Below are 20711 nucleotides of genomic sequence, written 5' to 3'. Positions count from 1 at the left end.
ATGTAAATGCGCCGAATGGTAAAAGAGCCGAACGTAATGGTAAAAGGGCCGAATGTAAATGCGCCGAATGTTAAGCTGTTACCGAAGGCAGCGATGGCGTTCCATAGGTTCAAGCTTCAAGAAGCATGAGTAGCATGGATTAAAGCTCAATGGTTTATTAAGACTTGTTATGAACGTGTTGTGTTTAGCCAGTGATACGTGGTAAACATAGCACTGTATAGTACAGAAGGTAGGATAGGCAGGCAAGATGGAAGCGAAACAACACCACGGGGTGGAAAGACGAACATCAGTAGAACACCATTACGAAAGTATTCATGATCATTCTGTAGACGGGAAGGATTCTCCTAACAGCGATAGTTCATACGATTATGGTCAATTTCATTCGGAGACTTATGGAAACGGCGGTAGATCGTACGAGTACGCATACATGTACTCACCAGGAGCCCTATCTACCGGAAGTGGAATGGGCGATTCATTCGACTTCGGGCCCGCGTCCGTTTACAACAACAAACCTTCGCAGCCTGGACACGGACAAGTACCGCCTAGCAGAGAAGAGACCGGAATGTATCAACATTATCCACACCAGCATCTGGCGAAACGTGGAAGCTTTGACAAAACATATCCCAACCATTATGATGTAAACAGTCGCGGTGTTCATTCATCTTCAAGTCCTCGATCAAGTTTCTCAAGTCCTAGAGGTGAGCCAGCCAAATATGGCAGCCCAAGATCTAGTCTAACCAATCAAGCCCACCCTGGTATTATGCAGCCTAATTTTGGCGATAGAATGCCTGGGCAATTAGTCAGAGACGGTGTTAATGCTCACCATCATCACCATCACCACAGTCCTAGGTCTAGCGTTGATTACGGGCATCAAGGAAGGGGCAGGAGTGATCAGAATCCACAGTACAGAACTAGAGGACCCCAACCTCAGTATCCACCACACAGGGGCCCTCCCCATCATCCTCAGAGTTACCATTCACCACCTAGAGGGCCACCACAGCAGCATAGACCTCAACCAGCTAGTTATCAGAGAGTGAATTCCAACTCACAAAGGAACAACCATCCACAGTACCCTCAGAATCAGCATAATAAACCAGGTGGAGGTGTTGTTGACTTGGATAATATTTCATTGATGCTAAAGCAGTCGACACTCCAAGAGAAACAAGGAGGACGACCTTCATTAACCCCAAGTCCAAATAGTGCATTCTCAGGACCACACGAGCAAGCCCTTCCACGTACAGGTATTGACAAAGGGTTTCGAGATCATCACTCTGCAGAACCTAAAGGACCCAACCCTGTTTTTAGAGAACCCATAACAGGGCCCACATCTAAGTCCACTCATCCAAACTCTGGTCCATGGTTAGACTCCAATCAGAACCACCATGCCAACGGAGTACATATAAATGGTGGTGGGCCTACCACAAACCAAGTTGATAATAGAATTAACCAAGCGAAAAAGTCAGAAGTTGAAAACGGACATGAAAGTCCTAAGCAAACTCCGCAAGTAAAGGATCCACATCGGGATTCACATGAAGTTGAAAACACGCGTCCTGCTTTTCGTAGTCAAAAATCGGCACCAACTGGACACCCAGACAACAACTTCAATAACCAATCCAGCGTGCCCGCAAAACACGCAAGGCAGAGCAGTTACCCAAAGACACAAACAGTTGGTGGAAGTAGAATACCAGAAGAACAGACCCCAATTTTGAAACCCAATGTGGGTGCTGTGGAACAACTGAAATCTGCACAAGAGAAGTCAGGCGTACGAAGAGAACCTCTACAAGATGCAGATCATCAGGTTAGTGCCACTAATCATTACAATACTACTAATAACTATAGGCTCAATTGAAATATTAAGACAGTTTCTATTGTTATACCAGTCTTAGCAAATTCGTGATTTTGATTGGATTTTTGATTGTTCTAATCCAATCTATATGATACACACTAATTAAAATTTAAAATTCTTTATGACTAGTATAATTTAAAAAAATTGCCACTGCCAAATATTAAAATTTCAAAGTACATATTAAAAGCATGAAAAAATTGATATAAGAATCACCTTATAATTTCATTTTATGAAATTATAAAATAATTAATTGAGTAACTTTCAACTATGTTAATTTGTATTCACCGAAATTTGGACTGCATCCCTAAAATATACTGAACGAAACGTCTCTTTTAATATTCATATTAGATCCTATTTTCTAATAGGTTCAGTAAGCTTTCCGATATCAACTACTGTAGTCTGCTTAATACCTGTACTTGTTTCCATTTTGTTGAAAATGACATTGGCTATGTTCTCACACAGCTGCTAACGGTTAGCAGGATCCGTGCGTCCATATGAGAAAATCCCGATCTGGATACCAAAAATATGATGATAAGCCAATAAGAAAGTGGAAATTATAAACGCGTACATGTGATTGGTTGATGATACAAATGCGCTCAACTTGCTAACCGATAGCGCTTGCTAACCGTTAGCGGTATCCTGATACTGCTAACGGTTAACGCTAACCGATCGGACGTTCTCACGCAGGTGCTAACAGTTTGCGCTAACGGTTAGCTCCCGATCCAGATACTAGGGCTCTCTTGAGAACCATGCTATCATGTCCACATACAGTAATTATTATTATTTTTTTTTTGTTTGATACAGTACTTAAAAACAACCTGGATTTGTTTTCTGTTTATCTCTGATTCCAGGCGCTTTGTATCCTACAGAAAAGGCATGATATCAAATGCGTGACCATTACATCCTCTACATTTATAGTACATTAGGCCAAGAAAAAAAAAGTAGTTTCTTGTCACTAATATTTTGAAAAAAGGGAGAATGAGGGCATTTTTCCCCCTTTTTTTTTTTCCAACTCCGAGATGGCAAATCTAAGATGGTGGATGGGAAACAGCTACTACTTTCTCACTTTTACCAAGCAGACTCATTGAAAGCAAATAAAAGAAACACTAGACATGATTCATACCAAATGTATCCCTAACCACGAACAATCGAGAGAGGAATTTTTTTTATGCGAGTTAGCCAAATTTTTGTAAAATTAAGGGGGGAAAAAATGTATGATGTGCAGAAAATGATGCGCGGGACGAGAATCTAATATTTTTTTTATTTGGCCATAATTACACATGAATGTGCTAGTTTTACAATAAAATAATAATTTCCTCAAGTCTTATTTTTTCCTCTTCCAATTCAGTTATTTAGCCAAGATGGAAAATAAACTACTGTACAGTATTTTTTTTTTCATGAACCTTTGTAGGATATACTGTATTTATGATTCTTTAGTAGAATTTATTTCAGATAAATTTGCTTTTTGTAGGATTTCCATGGAGTACTGTATGCTAGAATAATTGGGATTGTAGTTCCAAAATTCTCAATAATTGAATTTTTACAACCTTCCTCCCCATCCCACTTCTTCCCCAAACTGAAAATGGTCATACTGTATACAGTACAGTAGCTAGCTTTTAAGATTCTTTACTGAAGTGCGATCTCAGTCTTGTTGTTCACAGTTGCTATATACTGTACTGCACATTAAAAAATATGTATCAACTGTTGTATAAATAACATTTTTTAATTTATTGACACAAATCTCTGCAAGTACTGTACACTGTAAATGTAAGGGTAGATAGAAACAATTGTTTATATTTTTTTATTCAACGTACAGATATTTGTGTTTCTACACTCTTGTTTTATTGTACAACGTAATCTGTACAGTAATTAGGTTTCAACGAGACAAGGAAGTAATTAATGACAGAAATACATAGTAATTAGGCGTACTAATTGAAACAATACTATGAATTATAATTTAATTAAAGAAACATAAATACAGTACAGGCAAGTCAATGCAGATTTTATTTTAGAAATTACTAGCATACTGTATACTGTACCTGTGCTTTGCACGGTGTTAGTGTGTGAAAAGGTGGTGAGACATATTTAAATGTTATGGGAAGTTGAGGAGGCAGTTATAGAGGATGTTATACTGTAGTTACTGTACCTTGTCGTTATATTTTTGTAAAGGACCTCTTTGTAGATAATGTTTTGCTTGAGTATCTCTGCCCAATAGTCATTGTGAAGAAATGTTCATTTTGATAAAATGCAACATACTGTATATATTTGGGCATGAGATACACACAAAGAGACATAAATATATACAGTACAGACAAATCAATGCATGTTATATTTTAAAAATATAAATTATTGTACAATTAATCTGTGTCACAGGTTTTAAAAATGATGAGGGGGCGGGGGGAGGCTTTTTTTTCCCTTTTATTTTGCTATTGGCCAAATACCACCCTTGGGTTGTTTGCTTGTGCATTGATTTTCAAAGTAAAATATGATTGAGATAATAATGTACAAACAATATCTACTAAAACTATATTAATTTTTAAAAATTCAAAAACATTTTTTTCCAATACCGTACTGTAGAAGAGAGTGATAAACTAATAATTTTTTTTATTGGGCCTAATGTCACTTAATTGGGCTTTAACAAGGCAAGTAATTAATAACCGAAAATAGTACAAAATTCAATGCAGATTTTAATTTAAATATTGTTGGCTATACAACTCTAAAAAATACTTGCCTTTATACCACTTTTAAAAATACACGGTATAAACTTTCATTTTTTTGCACTATACATAAGTACAGTCTACATAGAAATTTGGTATTTTTTTATATTTTATTTTAAGTATGTAGGGGGGAGTGGAGGGGCAGGGCAACATATACTGTATCTTGATATTTTGTATTGTATCATCGGGACTAAAACAACCGATTTCACAAACTATATTAATATGGTTATTTGATTACTTCTAGGAAATGAATACTATAATAATAGTCATAATAATATTTATTATTGTTATTATTTTTTATAATTTAATTAATTATTTATTGTTATTATTTTTAATAAATTATTATTATTATTATTATTATTACTACTATTATTATTATTTTTATGTTATTATTATTTTAATAATATTTATTATTGTTATTTTTTATAATTTAATTAATTATTTATTGTTATTATTTTTAATAAATTATTATTATTATTATTATTATTACTACTATTATTATTATTTTTATGTTATTATTATTTTAATAATATTTATTATTATTGTTTTTATTATACATATTATTATTTTTATTAAAATTTGCGCTGATGGGTTCATCTTCAATGTGAATCTTAGGCAAATTTGTGAGTTTGTTTGATCAATTTCTTTGACAAGAGATCTTCACAATGGTTCTGAGTCTGATAATTGACAATGTACAGTCATTTAAAGCACAGGTGGGCAAAGTGCGGCCCGTCAGCGATTTTTTTGTGGCCCGTGACAGTGAATTAAAAATCCTATGTTTGCGGCCCACCAAATCAAAATTGGCTAGAAAACACCTTGTGTTTTTACGGCCCGACACCAATAATATGTAAAAAGTAACATTAAAACTAAGAATAAAGGTGATGTAAAAGCAGTGATTGGAGGTTTTTGGAAGCTCACTGGAACATCAAAGTTTGGGTGTGGCCCTATGGGTTAAATCAAAAGTTCACTTTGGCCCTCTGACCGATTTTTATGCCCACCCCTGCATTAAAGGATTAAAGTGCACTAGTTAAAAAGCTTACAAGTACAGCACAGTACTATGCACTGTACAGTATACAGCTGGTAGTTTGTGTTTGGGAATTTCTGGCCTATTTAAATGAAAGCAGAAACATCTGATAATTAATGAGGGCAAGATGTGCATTATAGGCTTTTAAATTATGAGCAAATTTACAGCTGCTTTGAGCAAAGGATTTATTAGTAAATCATGGATAACACTTGTACCCTGCATTCTTCTATGGACTCTCTTTTGGATAATTTAGTGAATAAAATGAAGAATTTTAAAAGTTGGGACTAAATGGGAACCCAGTGAGGCCTACTATATTCTTTGTGGTACCATAAAAGTTTAGTCATTGAAGTGTACTATGTCCCTTTTCATAATTAACTTTATGGTTCAGTGTATATAAATAGTAGTTTTTAGATCAATTTACTTTTTTTGACTAGATAGACTATTGTCTTTTTGTTTTTTGAAGATAAACTGACTGTCATAAAATCTGGGAAAACCTCAGCTACTGTGTTCAATTAAGAAAATTGAATAGCTCTTTTTAAAAGATTGAATAAAGCGAAAGTACTATGCTGTTGTAGGCCTACTTTCATTAAAAATACAGATTGAACAAAAGGCTTGAGTACAGCGTGTAAAGCAGTAGCGCAATACAAAGTTGTTTATTACCAGCCAGCTTGTTGCATTTTCAGTACACTACCACCAACAATCACAAAAATTAAAAAGTCACAAAATAACAGTATATAGAAGTGGTTTGGCGCAGAGGGAACAGTTTGGTTTCCCAACATTGAGGTCGGGGTTTCAATCCCTAGCTGTGCATTTCGCTTTTGTCTGTGAGCAAGGCACTTTATCTGCATTGCCAAGAGAATAAGTGGGTACCTGAGGAGGTTTGAGTGCAAAATTGCAGTGCTGTTTATCATGCAGCAAACTATGGAATTTCCCCCATGCATCATTCCTATGATTGGGGTAATAATGTGGAAAAGCGCTCTGAGACTCACAGTTGTATAGAGCGCTATATAAAAGCCTACATACATATTATTATTATTATTAATTATTATTATTATTATTATTATTATCTCCGCCAGTCGAGATATATGTTTTCGTTTGTGTTTGTGTAGCGCTTTACTGTTTCAGTTTTTTTTCTTGTGTACAAAATATCTCTGAAACGGCTGCACATAGTATATGTAAATTCCAGTTACTGGGATTGTTAAGTATGACCCAAGGATGAGGTGCTAATTTTGATGACTGTCCGGAGTAGGGTGTGGATGTATCTTTATGTTATTATTATTTTAATAATGTTATTTATTATTATTTTTTATTTTTATTTTATTATTATTATTTTTATTAATTGAAATAATACTGTATTGTGGTACTGTACACCACATAGATAGTTCTGAAAAGAACTGTTGTTGGTTAAGAATGTTTCATCCAACAACAGTTCTTTTCAGGACTATCTGCAGTACTGTACAGTATGTGTTGTACCGCAAGCATTAATATATTGTTATTATTTATTATTATTATTATCAACATCCAATTAGTACTAGATGAAAAAGAAATCAATATTATAATTACAGACATGTTATGAATATTACGAAAATTTTTAAATGTGGTAATAATAAAATCCTTGGCATGATATTAATAATGAATACAGTGGTAACAGTACAGTTATAGAATACAGTATACTGTACTGTAGTTCTGTTTTTATAAACCAACTTTATTTAATATACCGTAATAATGAAGGTATGTAGACTGTAAATATATTGCACATTAGCTTGTCTGCTAACAATTTTTAAATTCTGAAGTCTCCTTCGCAATAAATGCTGACATTTTAAACACAAGTCTTCAGCTCTACACATTAATTTGGTGATATAGAATCATACGCAATTATGACAGAAATTATGTTTATAAGGGTTCCCCTTGGGACAGATTTCAAATGATCACTTGAGGGATTGTTAGGACTGACTGACAAACATTAGTACACACTGTATAGTACTGTATACTACCGGTGTACAGTATACAGTACATGTGGAAAAAAAAAAGACACCAATATATTATCACAGATATTATTGTATTGTAAAGGGTAAAGGCAAAGTAAAACATTTGTAGGTTTGTGCCTCAACTACTGCACCAACCGCTTCCAAATGCATAATTCTGTACTCTGATATTTTTCTATGATATACTGTATGTAGAATAACCCATAACTTACAGCATCATCGTACTGAATTGCTTATGGGCGTGGTCCTTGACTACCTAGTAGCATCATCATAATGACAGGGGCTGAAATGAAGTTCCATAACTTCGGGGTAACCTCCTACTCTTGCGAAAAACCATAAGAGTTCTTTAAAATGCACACAAGGCAAATGTATACACTGGGCCTCCATTTTAAATCTTTATCCGAGAAGACTTCGTTCTACCAACCTAACCTTGGGCAAGGAGCGGCTGGAACCAGCGCAGATGTTAAGGCTGTAGTTTGCGGCACCCCTGCCTTACCACTTGACTTTGAGAATGAGAATAGCTCATTCGTGGCTGTGGAAGAAACAGAGTTTGCAATATTGAAAATCAAATTTTAAATGAGCCTCCACTTTATACAGTTAAGTAATTTAACACTCTATACATTGACTCCAAGGTGAGTGAAGTGATGACAAGATAATAAATTATGGAGATGACCTTAAATGCATAACAACATTCCAACATCAATTAATGGGAAACCTAAATATTTTACCAGTTGTATCATATTTTTTACTTCACTAGTATTTTAATTACAATAAACTACAAGATATCAAAGTATTTTATGAAGCAAAGATTGATTCTTCATATCTGATTTTTAAAATAGAAGTGGTATGGCTTTTTTTCCCCACAAAGAACAAATTCAAGTTTTAAATGTCATTTATTTGACCTCTTCTGGCATCATGTGACTACTCCACATGACTCACAGACTCAATTAACCTCTGACATCCGACCTGCAAAACTATCCTTGACTCTAGATGAGATTAATTTTCTGCTGAGGTCACCTAAGGGTAGGAGAAGGCTTCTGAGCAGCACCATTGTGGTGATGATAAGGTTGAGGAAGAATGTTTGCCAACTCATAAAAAGCTACAGTAGCCTGATCAGATGTTACAGTTTTGGTAGTCTAGGTTTTAAACATAATGGCACTAGACAATTACTAGTAGATAAACATCTATAACTTTCCCCTGAAGCAATTGAAGCAAGTTTTGAATTGTTGTCACAGCCGAGTAGTTTTATTGTGTAAAAGGTTGAGGAAGATGATGGAATTCAGGGTGAGTTTACTGTACACTTGAAGTTTTATTCTTTTGCACAGTTCAGACGTTTTTGCTGGAAGATTTACTCATATCAAGAAATTGAAGAGTCAGTCTAAGCTTTCTATAGGTCTAGACGAAAGTATACCTGAATATGAGGGCTGTGGTATGTTTAATTTGAATTATCGGTGGTTTTTAAAAGTATTTGCATTGGTGTGTTTCCTGTTAGGGGCTGAATTACTGTACAATGGGACGTCTGTCTGTGTCATGTGAATCAATACCAAAACCTTGGTCTTCCAATATACAATGCTAAGATTTCTCTTGTTCTTGTATTATGTCCTAATGCTAGTTTCCCTTTCCTCATCAAGTAATACTTTTGTTATATTTTCACTGTTTTAATGGCCCAAAAGTATCAGCTACAGTACATACAGAAAATTCTCAATAGTGGTATTTATAGAGGATTCATTTGGTGAAAGCTCATGTTGTTTTTTTTTCATTTATTTACATTTGTTAATGTTACTCTTAGTCTGCAATACACAAGTTATGCAAGTTTTATAGGTTCTTGAATAATTTGAGGTTCTTGAATAATTGGAACCCATTCCTAAAAAAAGCAGAAGTTGTTGGCCGTAATCATTCAATGCCAAGGGTAGTAGAATTCACTCCAGAATAAAACCATGTAGGATAATAACTGTGTAGTGTACTTTTACACCTATCGGCGTAATTATGTACGCCTGTATTGAGTATTGTATACTAGATCAAGGAATTTGTTAATAAAAATGTTTTTGAGGTCTTCAATGATAATAATGTTATCTTCCCATTTTTATTGCTGTATCTAACAACATGTCTACCCAAACTATCATGAAGAATAATTTTTAAAATATTTTCCTATATTTTCCAATTAAAATTTTCTTTTTTATAATAAATTTATACCCGAAGTACAATGATTTAATACTTTTTCATTTTTTTTTTTCACTTTTTCATATAGTTTAAACCTGTAAAGGAGGGAAGCTCTTTTGTGGAGAGTAGTAAGATACCTCCCCCATCAGATTTCCAGGACTTGTCGTCTGGACAAAACAGTTTCCACTCAATTGCCGTCCAACAGGAAAAATCCCACCCAATCTCTGGGCCATCCTATGCGACTGGTCCCCCAACTTTGGGGCGTCAGCTATCCCGAGGCTCAAACCCATTACTTCGATATGAGGTTATGGGACCTAAGCAGAAAGGGATGTCAGAAGCTGAACGAAAACTAGAAGAGTTAACTAAACAATTGGAAAAAGACATGGAATCAACGACAGAAGAAGAATTTGGTAAGCAGTTTATTATCTTTAAATGCTGTATTGTATTACAGTAGAACCTCGATTTTACGTACGGTACGGGACCAGAGGGCGTACGTAAATCGGGGGATTCGTAAAATAGAGGTTGGGTTAAATTTGTGGTAACCTTTGACCTAATACGTACGTAATGCTCAATAAACGTATGTACGAACGAACGATGATACCTAGGCTAGACCTAGGCCTAGCCTCTAGGCCTACGAATAAAGCCATGTGTTTAGTGTTCTTATTCATCACTTTACGATGTCATAATAAAGTGTTCAAATAAAACCATGTGTCTAGTGTATTAATTCATCACTTTATATCTTTTATTTAACTAAAATAAAGAACATGAAAATATTGTAAGATTACCTATACGACAAAGGTATAACTTGGGAATTCCCCTACATGCCTATTATTATTGTCTGGGCCTGTTGAGACAAACTAAACCCATGTGCGCTGCACTGGGCAAGCCAACCAATTAGCGTTCGTGTACGTGAAACAGCAACCATGTGCTATGCACTGGGCGAGCGACTGGTCCCCCAACTTTGGGGCGTCAGCTATCCCGAGGCTCAAACCCATTACTTCGATATGAGGTTATGGGACCTAAGCAGAAAGGGATGTCAGAAGCTGAACGAAAACTAGAAGAGTTAACTAAACAATTGGAAAAAGACATGGAATCAACGACAGAAGAAGAATTTGGTAAGCAGTTTATTATCTTTAAATGCTGTATTGTATTATTACCTCTTTTGGGGTTTCCATGGTCTATAGTAACTTTGGTTTCTTAATTAGAATAATAAAGACTATTAAAGACATTTGTTAATTTGGGACTAGACTGAAAATGGGTTTGTAATTAGAGGTGGTCTATTGGGGGGAGGAGGTCTTTACTGTAATTGGAGGGAGACCTGTATTTCCTTTTTTTACAGTAACAACATAGTCAAATTGTTTGATTTGTTCTCTAGTACAACTGTATATGATAATAATTTAAGTCAACAATCTTAATGACAAAAGCACAAGGATATATTTACATTGAATGAATTTTTTACTTGAAACTTTACTCAACATTTTAATATTTTATAAATTACTATCTTGATTTACAGTAATGTATTATGATAATGCCTTAATTGTATCTTGTTATTGTCTGTTCGAAGTTGTTTTCATTTTTAATATAGGGTATTTCACTTGCCATGTTAATGTACTATATTTTATTTATCTATATGGAACAAATGGTTTTTTTTTTATATCTATATAAAATTTTAATGACCCAGAAATGTACTCGCTGCTATTTCCATATTGGACAAATAAAATTGAATCTGTAGCTGGAAGTGGGAGGCAGTTTCTTGTAGGGGACGACAGTGCAATGAGGTCATTGTATTTTGTAAACAAAGGTTTACTTAAACCTAGCCAAACATAGCTAGCCTCCAATTATAGCACATTCCTTTGATGTATAGTCACAGAGCTGCTTTAAAATGAAACTACTTTTAATGATTATCATCATATGCACCATTATTCAGGTTCAGGGTGCCTTTGAATCACTCTGGAGATATTGATGATTTCCTTTATACTTTATAGGGGCCTGTGAGAGATAGTACTGTACATATTGTACTGTACCCGAAAATCAAGGGCTTGTATGAAAGTCCTTTCAAATATAGGTTATTAGAAGAAGGAGTTAAACAGTGCTGTAAAACCACAGACAAGCAATATGGCTGCTACTGTATTATTGTTGTACTGTATGTAGTTCAAAATGACAATACTGTATAGTAAAGAGTGAACAGTTAAAGTCAATAAAACCAGTTGGGGTTCTGTTTAATGTAAGGGTCAGGGAATAAATCCAATGTTATAGTAAACAAGCTGAGGCAACATGTGAGGTATCAAATGCTAACTTTAGGCGTATTTAGAGGGATCAGGTGCGCAAGTAACACCCACATTCTTTAAAAGAATATTTTTTGATTATAATAATAGTTTAGTCACTTTAAATATATTGTACAGTACCTTGAAATATGACAAGAAATCATATAAAATAATTTTGAAGTAACGTAATTATTAATTTCAATAAGCATTTTAACAAAAATGTATTTTGGTGAGCCAAGTGTTAAGAAGAAAGTTATTGTACTTGGTATTATTTTATTTTATTATTTATTTTTTACATTATTAAAGTAATTAATACAATCTAAGAATACAGTAATTTACTTGAATTTACAAAGATCAAAACTGCCTATCAATATTCAAGCAATGAACTGCAAACATTAATGTCTCATAATTCCAAAGATACCAGGATTGAGTAGCAAAGGTGTGCTGGTCCAAACTAACAAATCTCTTATCACAAAATTTAACAATGAAGAGCCAAAACATATCAACAAAAAGCTACAAAGGTTGCCAAGGAACATTTGGTGTAGAGGTTGTAAAAAAAATTATGTGGGCCTACTGTATACTAAATTAATACACATTACAAAATAAAACAACGTGGTATCAAATTGTGGGAGTGAGGTGGAGAGGGTTGTACTGAGATATTTATCTGATGCATTTAATATCAAGAATTTTAATTGATCACATATAGACAAGAATATCGATTTGTGGGACATTCAATTTGAAATCAAAAGAACTTACTGATACTGTAGGGTTATCCATGTTTGTAGTAAACAAAAATGTTCAATTAAATAATTTATAATATTCTCATTAAATTTGCTTTATAATGCAACATTAATGAGGTTTTTACATGGCTGTTTTATTCACTTTTTTTTATTTTGTTCATTTTGGCAAGAAAATACAAACACATTACATAAGAAGTAAAACAAAATAAAGTACAAATTACAAGGAAACTCAAATCAGTGCCAAGGAATAACAAGTTATACTTGTATTGAAAGTTCATAAATTTATTTCATACATTCCATATGATGTGAAAATAATTATAACATAGGAAATATCTCAAGTTATTTTTATTATATGATCACTGTGTAATTATTTCATTATTTAATTTATTGTTGCTTCTGATTGTAGGTATATGTGTCAAGTGTGGAAAGAAGGTCAAAGGAGCCGGTCAAGCGTGCCAGGCAATGGGCAGTTTGTATCATACTCGCTGTTTTACATGTGTATCATGTGGTAAGTATTCTTAGAAAATAACTGGTTTCCTTTTAAGATCAGTATTGTCCACTAGAACCACAAACATTTTGCAAGCTGTGGGTTGTCACCCACTGGTGGATCAACGAAATATTTTGGTGGGTCGCGAAGCCTTGGCAGAAATGTCAAGGCTACTACGGCTAGCGCTCTCTGAATTATGGGTCACGTTTCATGTTGTCCGAATTTCAAAAGTTGGACGTCAGTCTAACGCTCTCCTACAGTATAGCGTTTAACAATCATAAAATTCAATTTTGAAAAATATTTTGCTCAAGTTGAAGTAAAATATGAATTATACTTGAACCTAAAAGTGTATTGTGTTTAACAAATTTTGCACATATAATTATAACATTACCACAATAAATTATAAAAATGATAGAAAGTACTTCTAATCACTGGGAGTGTTTCTTCTGATTCTTAATCATTATTGGTTTTTTATGCTAAAGGTTATGTTTTACTTAATTTTATTGATTTTTATGATTTGTTTTGTCAACTTGGGTTAATACTGTACATCCTTACATGATCACATACTATGTACTGTACTGCTATGATCATCATCATCATCACTAATTCTGTTTCTGATTTAATTTTTTGTTACTTTAGTGTCAATGATGGCAGAAAATTCGGCCAAATAAAAAAAATATACTTGTTAAGCGTCAACCAGTCAAAAATTTTTATTATCTAAAATTTTTTTATTTTGCCTTATAAGTAGAAATCTAATTGTATTTGCCATGTTCACTAATCAGATTTGAGCAATAAAACCATGTAAATTCGGTATTGAGTTTCACCAATCTATGACTTCCTTGTTATTATCATAACTCACTGGTGAAGAACATTACTGGTTACAGATTTTTATCAATTATAAGATCCTAAAAGTCCATTTAGGAACGTGATCAGGCGGTCAATAATGTGACTAAATAAATACTGAGGGTTTCTTTTTTTTTTTTTTTAGATGAATATCTCCATTTACAATGACCCTGTGACCTCAAACAAAGGCAAAATTTCAAAAGTCACAAGTACTTGTGGTGTACAGTATTGATTGCAAGTCAGGTTTATAAAATATTTTCAAACAGCATGGTGCAATGTGGAATGTTGATCTCAATGATAAAATGTCAAAAATGTCTGCTAAATATGACAAAATTTTTTGCTTGACCTCTGACCCTCATTTCTATTACATTACTTTGTGAAATTTTGTTTTAGATTTTCTTTACATGTAAATTCATTCAGTTGTAGCTTATAAAAAATTACAAAATCATTTGTATTTAAGCAGAGAAAAATAAGATGCAAATGCTATAAGGATTTTCAAATTATTACTCTTGAAGACACTTCACTTAAAAGTTGTTTAGCATATTAAATGCTTGTGGTACACTAGATGGTGTACTACAAGCATTTTACTTCGCCATGCAAACCTCAAAAATCATAAATATTGCTATGTTTTACTTACATTATCACCGTAAACATTTGATATTACAGTATTTCTTTCAATATACGTGGGTCTTGTATTAAGAAGACTAATAATCGGCGATAAAATAATTTTTTTTATTACATAATTTTATTGTTTTAATTGAATTTGTTATCGTTTTCCAACATTTCACGACAGATAATATTATATTTTCCAATCAAGTATTGTTTCAACTACACTGTGTTAACCAAGAACTATTTTAATCACACAGTTCAAGTCACTCGATTACTGTACAGTTTGATTGTTAGTGGTCAACAGACTGTACTGTATGATCTCCACTTTTGGTTTGACCTTATTTTATTTCTTGCTTTCAGGTCGAGCGTTAAGAGGCAAGGCTTTCTACAATGTTCACGGAAAGGTCTACTGTGAAGAGGACTATCTAGTAAGCTATAATTTGCATATTCATAAGTTATAATTGATTACAATTCATAATCTGTATTTGCTAATTTGCATATTCATTAACACTCTCTGCTTAATTTTTAAAATATCTATTAGAGTGTAAGATTTAAATATTTTCCTGAATAAATACTTTGTGTGTCAAAATTGATATATTAAGTTTTAAATTTTAAATTAAAAAATGTTTGTGGAAAAAAGTATTTTTGTTATCTAATTAGGAAAAACATTATTTATATTTAATAAGGGGAAACTTTTTTATACATTTTTTATACCTGCCGCCTGCCAATAATGATAATTTCAAATAAATGTAAAATTGTATTTTTTGGCCTATTAAAAATAATAATTTTTTCTTTAATTTTATTTTAGGCTGCTACCTTGAAATCTTCCTAATTATATAAATTTGAAGCATTAACCATCCCATTACCACACAGTTTACATTCACCAATAATCCATCTGGATGTTTTTGGCAAAACTATTTGCTAAATATGGAAACAAAATTTCATTTTAATTTTTTTTCCGCTTTCCTCTGACGATCTTTTTTTAAATTAGTTCACGAAACAAGGTATTAAAGAGTCTCGCCTAATAAATGTCCACAATTATATTTTTTATGTATGACTTTATTTTGAGTTGGGAAGATATTATAAAAAGGTACCACAGTAAGAGAATAGAATTCCAGTAGTTCACTGCGGCAGTAAAAGTTACGCTTCATATATGAATATTCATTATGTTCCTAACCTCGTAATATTTTTCGAATTAACTTATTTCCTTCACCCTTGGCTTTACTGGGAGTTAATTATTACGTTTGTCTTTCGATGGCAGGAATACGAAAAATCAATGAGCAGTGGCCATGCATCAGACTTGATTGAATAAAGTTGAAGTGTATAGTGTTCGAGAGAGACGATGCACGGTCAAAATAAAGATACATATATATTAAAATTTAATTTGATATAACAATATAATATTACATCATGAAGAAATCTTCAATGATTATTTTAAAGATAAGAAAATAACACTATGCATACAGTACATTACTTTCTTATAAATTTATATTGCATAACTACGGTATGTTTATAGTAGGTTACAGTTCACCCTCGAATCCGGGACGCCTCTCATTTCCAGGACTCTTCTAATTCGAGACCAGCAAATGTTTCAAGTTAAGCATTTCCTAGTACATAAATTTTTTCCCCTTTATTGAAATACTAAACTGTATTATATCAAACACATATCGTGAATGTACAAATTTAATGTATATAAATTGTAGTTAGGTTTAAATTTTAAATATTATACAAAGAATGATGTGAAGTTTGGTATCACTACTTTCAGTCTTAAGTATTATCCCCTAAAATTCTTTTGATATTAAATGCTATCAAAGAAGTGAAGAAAGCCAACATTAACAACAAAACAAAAACCATACAAAAAAAATGTGAGATAACAAATTATTTATATTATACAGTATATGAATAGTTGAAAAAAACTTGCTCATTTGCATTTCAACACAAAATTTTCATAAAATATTGATTTAAGCATCTATTGTAACAGGAAGTAGGCAAGTTGACTCAGGCTTAAAATATAATTTTTAAACATTGAATTCTATCATATGTCTTCAGCTTACTGTTGCTATTTATACACATGATATTAAATATTAATCATTTATATTAAGTATCACAATTGGTTATTAAATATTGTGCAATACAGATAGTAATATCCTAGGTCACAAGAATGTGATGATTACAGCCTGTATCAAGTTCATAGTCATAACGATCGGCTTCTACATATCCAGGGCACACAACGATAGACAGACATTTTAATTTTAATGTTTGGCATCTTCTGAGCATGCTCAGTCCATTTATTTATCAGATCATTCATTCTGATAAAATAGATAAACAGTCGATCAAAATATAATGGCAGATATTAGGACATTAGTGCATTTGCAATGTGTTACTGTTTAACGCAAGTTCGTTGGAAATATAATTATTTTATTAATATACTTTTATATTATCAATCTTATTCTGCAGTATTGCAAATGTGATATACTTTAGTGTTTGTAATTTGAAATTTAGCTTTATTGCAGTCAATTAAAACATAATTGGGTAAAACAAACAGTACTGAAAATTTGAAATATTATAAAACACATTCAAAGATATCAATAATATAAAAATACAAGAAAAACACCAAAATCATTGAGCAATTTGGATTAATTGCAAAGGGTCATTAAATCAGTTTGCATTTAATTCAGACGAGTTCTTTTAAATTGTAATGCGAGTTTTCAATGTGAGTTCATAGGAATGTTGTTTTGCCCTAAATGAAAATTGCTTTATTTACTGATAGAATATTGTCATGTTCTAAAAAAAGCTTTTTCATGACATCACAGTTGTTATACAATTAGTGTAATTATTTTTTTTAATTTAATTCCTTTGTCTTACTAATATCCACTATATAGCAAGTTTGTATACATTTACATTTGTAAACATAGTTGTTGTTATTACCATAAAAATGTTAGCATTTATGACTCGAGATCATAACCTGTAAACTTGTCCTCAGGCCAAAAAGGATGGCATAGAATATATTATTTAATTTAAAGCCGACAGTAGTAGTATAGTAGTACTGCATTAAATATAACAACAGTATTATTACAATGACATTATTATAATATGGGGAGCTTGTTGTAGTTGCCACAGCATCACCAGTTACGCCACCTGCTCGTCCTTCCCAGTTTAGCGAGGACAGCACTTCCATTGGGAACAATTATTCAAGACAAATAATTTCTCAACATCAATTGGAATTCTTCCAAAAGTTGAAACATGATACAATATCTGGTATCCATAGCAACCTTCATCATCATGTAAATGCACACAATCATTATTTATATGAATCCATTTCATAATAAATACATGGCAATCAAAATATATATTGATATAATTCATGTAGTAGTATTAGTTAAGTTCATTCCAACAGATAAGGTAATATACAGTAATACTATTCCTGCTATGAATTTAAATGGGTGGTATTGTTAAAATGTTAATGTATTGTTTTCATGTTAATGTATTGTTTTCATTTATTTGATAAATCTTATACTTTTATTTTTTTTTAAATTGACTCTGTATATAGATGAAGATTATTTTATGTTTCTTTTAATGATTATAAAATGAGAACATAGTATCTATTGGTCTGTTTTTATTAAAATTATAATTTAAATTATATCATATTAATTGTAATTATGTTTTCTTTCACAGTATTCGGGCTTTCAGCAAACAGCAGAGAAGTGCGGTATTTGTGGCCACCTTATCATGGAAACGGTAAGAATTTTCTTTAGTATCAATTGATATTTGTTAATTTCAATCATAAAATAATTATTTTCCATTATTATATTAATTGAATGTCATTCTGAGGAGCTGTATGTACAAAAGCAGAAAGGCCATTTGCTTCCTACAGTATTTTTAAAGAGTCTTACAGGATTTGAACATAGGACCTTGGATTAGAAGGCAAGCATGCTTTTTTAACCACTATGCTACAGTTACACTGCAAATTAATTCTTTTTGATTATGTACTGTAAACCTTCAATCTTGATGATGTCATTTTTCACCTTTGGTGACCTAAGCATCAGCTGTAACAATATCATTTTGTAATCTCATCAATAATTTCACATATGTTATAATTTTGTTATACTGTAATATTATAGATACTGGAAACCAATAAAAATGAGATTGCTACATTGTAGTCACCATGAGTGCATTTTATAATAACAATAATTTAATAATAATAATAAATAATAGAAAATTTATATTTAATAGTTAATATTTAATTTTGTTGTATTATTTATTGATTTTAATCATCATCGTCATCAGTTTTACCATTTAATAATTTAGTATTGTTCCAGGTTTTTCAAGGTGTGCTAATTATTGTAGTATTAATGTAAATTTTGTTTTTGTTTACTATTATTACTATATTTATTATTTTATATCTAGTGTGCTACCAAAGGCTTAATTTTCGTCAATGTTTAGTTATTTCATTGAGTCACTATGGTATATTATAAAAACTAGAATATGTCCTCGTGAATATTTGTAAATTATAATCATCTGGTAAAGTAACTCGATCAGTCTTGAAACCATCTTCATAAAGACAGACATTGGTAGCCATGGATATGATGCTAACATTTGGATGATGATCTTCTCATAACTATATACAGTGAAATATCACCACATTGCAAAAGTCACAAAACAAATCAGTATTCATAATACTGTATGCAAGCTTTTTTATAAAAATAATGATATTTTTAGAATCATAATATACTGTATAGTAGACAGCAAATATATTCAATTAGATGTTGCTTGTATCTTTCTGTTCACATTGTAAAAGATGAATATACAGTAAACGATAAATTATATGATTTGTCTGAGCACTATATAGAATTCAAATTACAGTACATGTGTATGATGATATTATTCTTGATACTACAGGTATCAATCTAAAAAATATGCTAATTTTCTTAGCCTGTCCTTAGGGTCTACTAATGTTCTACAACTGAATAATGCTATTATTAGCTCCACCTTACTGTATGTCTGCATACCTGTGTTAATATTATTATTATGCTTTTAAATGAGACGAAGCCTTATGTGTCAACAGAGGTCTAGTCTTGTGAGCATACGCAATTGGCTTTCTTTCACATAGATAATTACTGTAGTACTGAAAGTGCTTTATAGTAAAAATACAATTAAAAAATTAATAATAATAATAATTTTTATATTTATATTGTAATAAATGAATATAATAACAATTGTTAAATAATTAAATAATAATCACAATTGCAATTTGAATATTTAGAATGATTTCCTGTTCAATGTACTTTTTTGTTATTTTTTTCTCAATTCAGTTCAGCGAACTGCAATGAAAAAGTTTTATTTGAATAAAGATACCTTGATATATATATAGTTACATTTAAATAAAAATAGATATTAATAATAATGGTGATGAAATGGGTTTTTTTTAGAAATGAATAAAACAAGAAATTAATTTTTATAATTAATGCAAAATCAAGATTATAATAAATAAAAGTACAATTCATAACACTTATCAAAATGATTAGAATGGCATCACCTTCATTATCATCATTCCTTTGCAAGTGTTTCTTATGTTAATAACAGAGCTAAACGAGTTTGTGAAAATGTCACATGCACGCATCAGATTCCGGGTATGCTAATTAATGCTGAATGCGCTCAGGACAATGTTTCAAATTCAATATTGGCTAAAGTCAGAGACAAAGAAAATTAATGAATTCAATAATGGTTTGGTCATTGGTATACTGTAGGTACAATAGTTGTCTGTTGGCTGTTATTGTGCAGAAAACTGTTCTCTCATAAAATTTTATTATATTATGTCTATTTAGTGCGGTGATATTTCTATTAATACTAGAATATTAATGTATGGACATTCAATAGGTTTAAAGCTAATAAATAATTTGCATACTAAAATTCAATGTTTGATTTAATTTGTACTGTAATGAATTTTTATAGCATTCAAATGAAAACAAGAAGTATTTAGCAATGGCAGATCCAGAAATTCAAAATACTGTAAACAGGGCCTGGGTAGTGACTTTC

At 32.0% G+C, this 20711-nt stretch overlaps 1 protein-coding gene across 5 annotated transcripts in view; it reads left to right on the top strand.

The window, feature by feature from the left end:
• The first annotated feature begins 102 nt into the window (after nt 1-102).
• LOC117117229 (bromodomain-containing protein 4B-like) overlaps nt 103-20711 on the top strand; it is a 38780-nt gene continuing 18171 nt past the window's right edge. For 4 of the 5 annotated variants that reach the window (XM_033261474.1, XM_033261472.1, XM_033261471.1 and 1 more), the window contains exons 1-6: nt 103-1798; nt 9821-9977; nt 10683-10847; nt 13143-13244; nt 15036-15103; nt 18351-18413. In XM_033261474.1, coding sequence (XP_033117365.1) covers nt 248-1798; nt 9821-9977; nt 10683-10847; nt 13143-13244; nt 15036-15103; nt 18351-18413 — 2106 coding nt within the window. In that variant the 5' untranslated portion in view covers nt 103-247. Of the gene's footprint in view, nt 1799-9820; nt 10143-10682; nt 10848-13142; nt 13245-15035; nt 15104-18350; nt 18414-20711 lie in introns of all 5 variants that reach the window. The other variant, XM_033261470.1, reaches the window with a different exon arrangement.

Source organism: Anneissia japonica, unplaced genomic scaffold (assembly GCF_011630105.1).
Source record: "Anneissia japonica isolate Jap-2015-1 unplaced genomic scaffold, ASM1163010v1 scaffold287835_len3118868_cov185, whole genome shotgun sequence".
Lineage (NCBI taxonomy): Eukaryota > Metazoa > Echinodermata > Crinoidea > Comatulida > Comatulidae > Anneissia > Anneissia japonica.
Note: the sequence above shows the minus strand (reverse complement) of the source record. Positions and strands in the feature narration are given on the sequence as shown.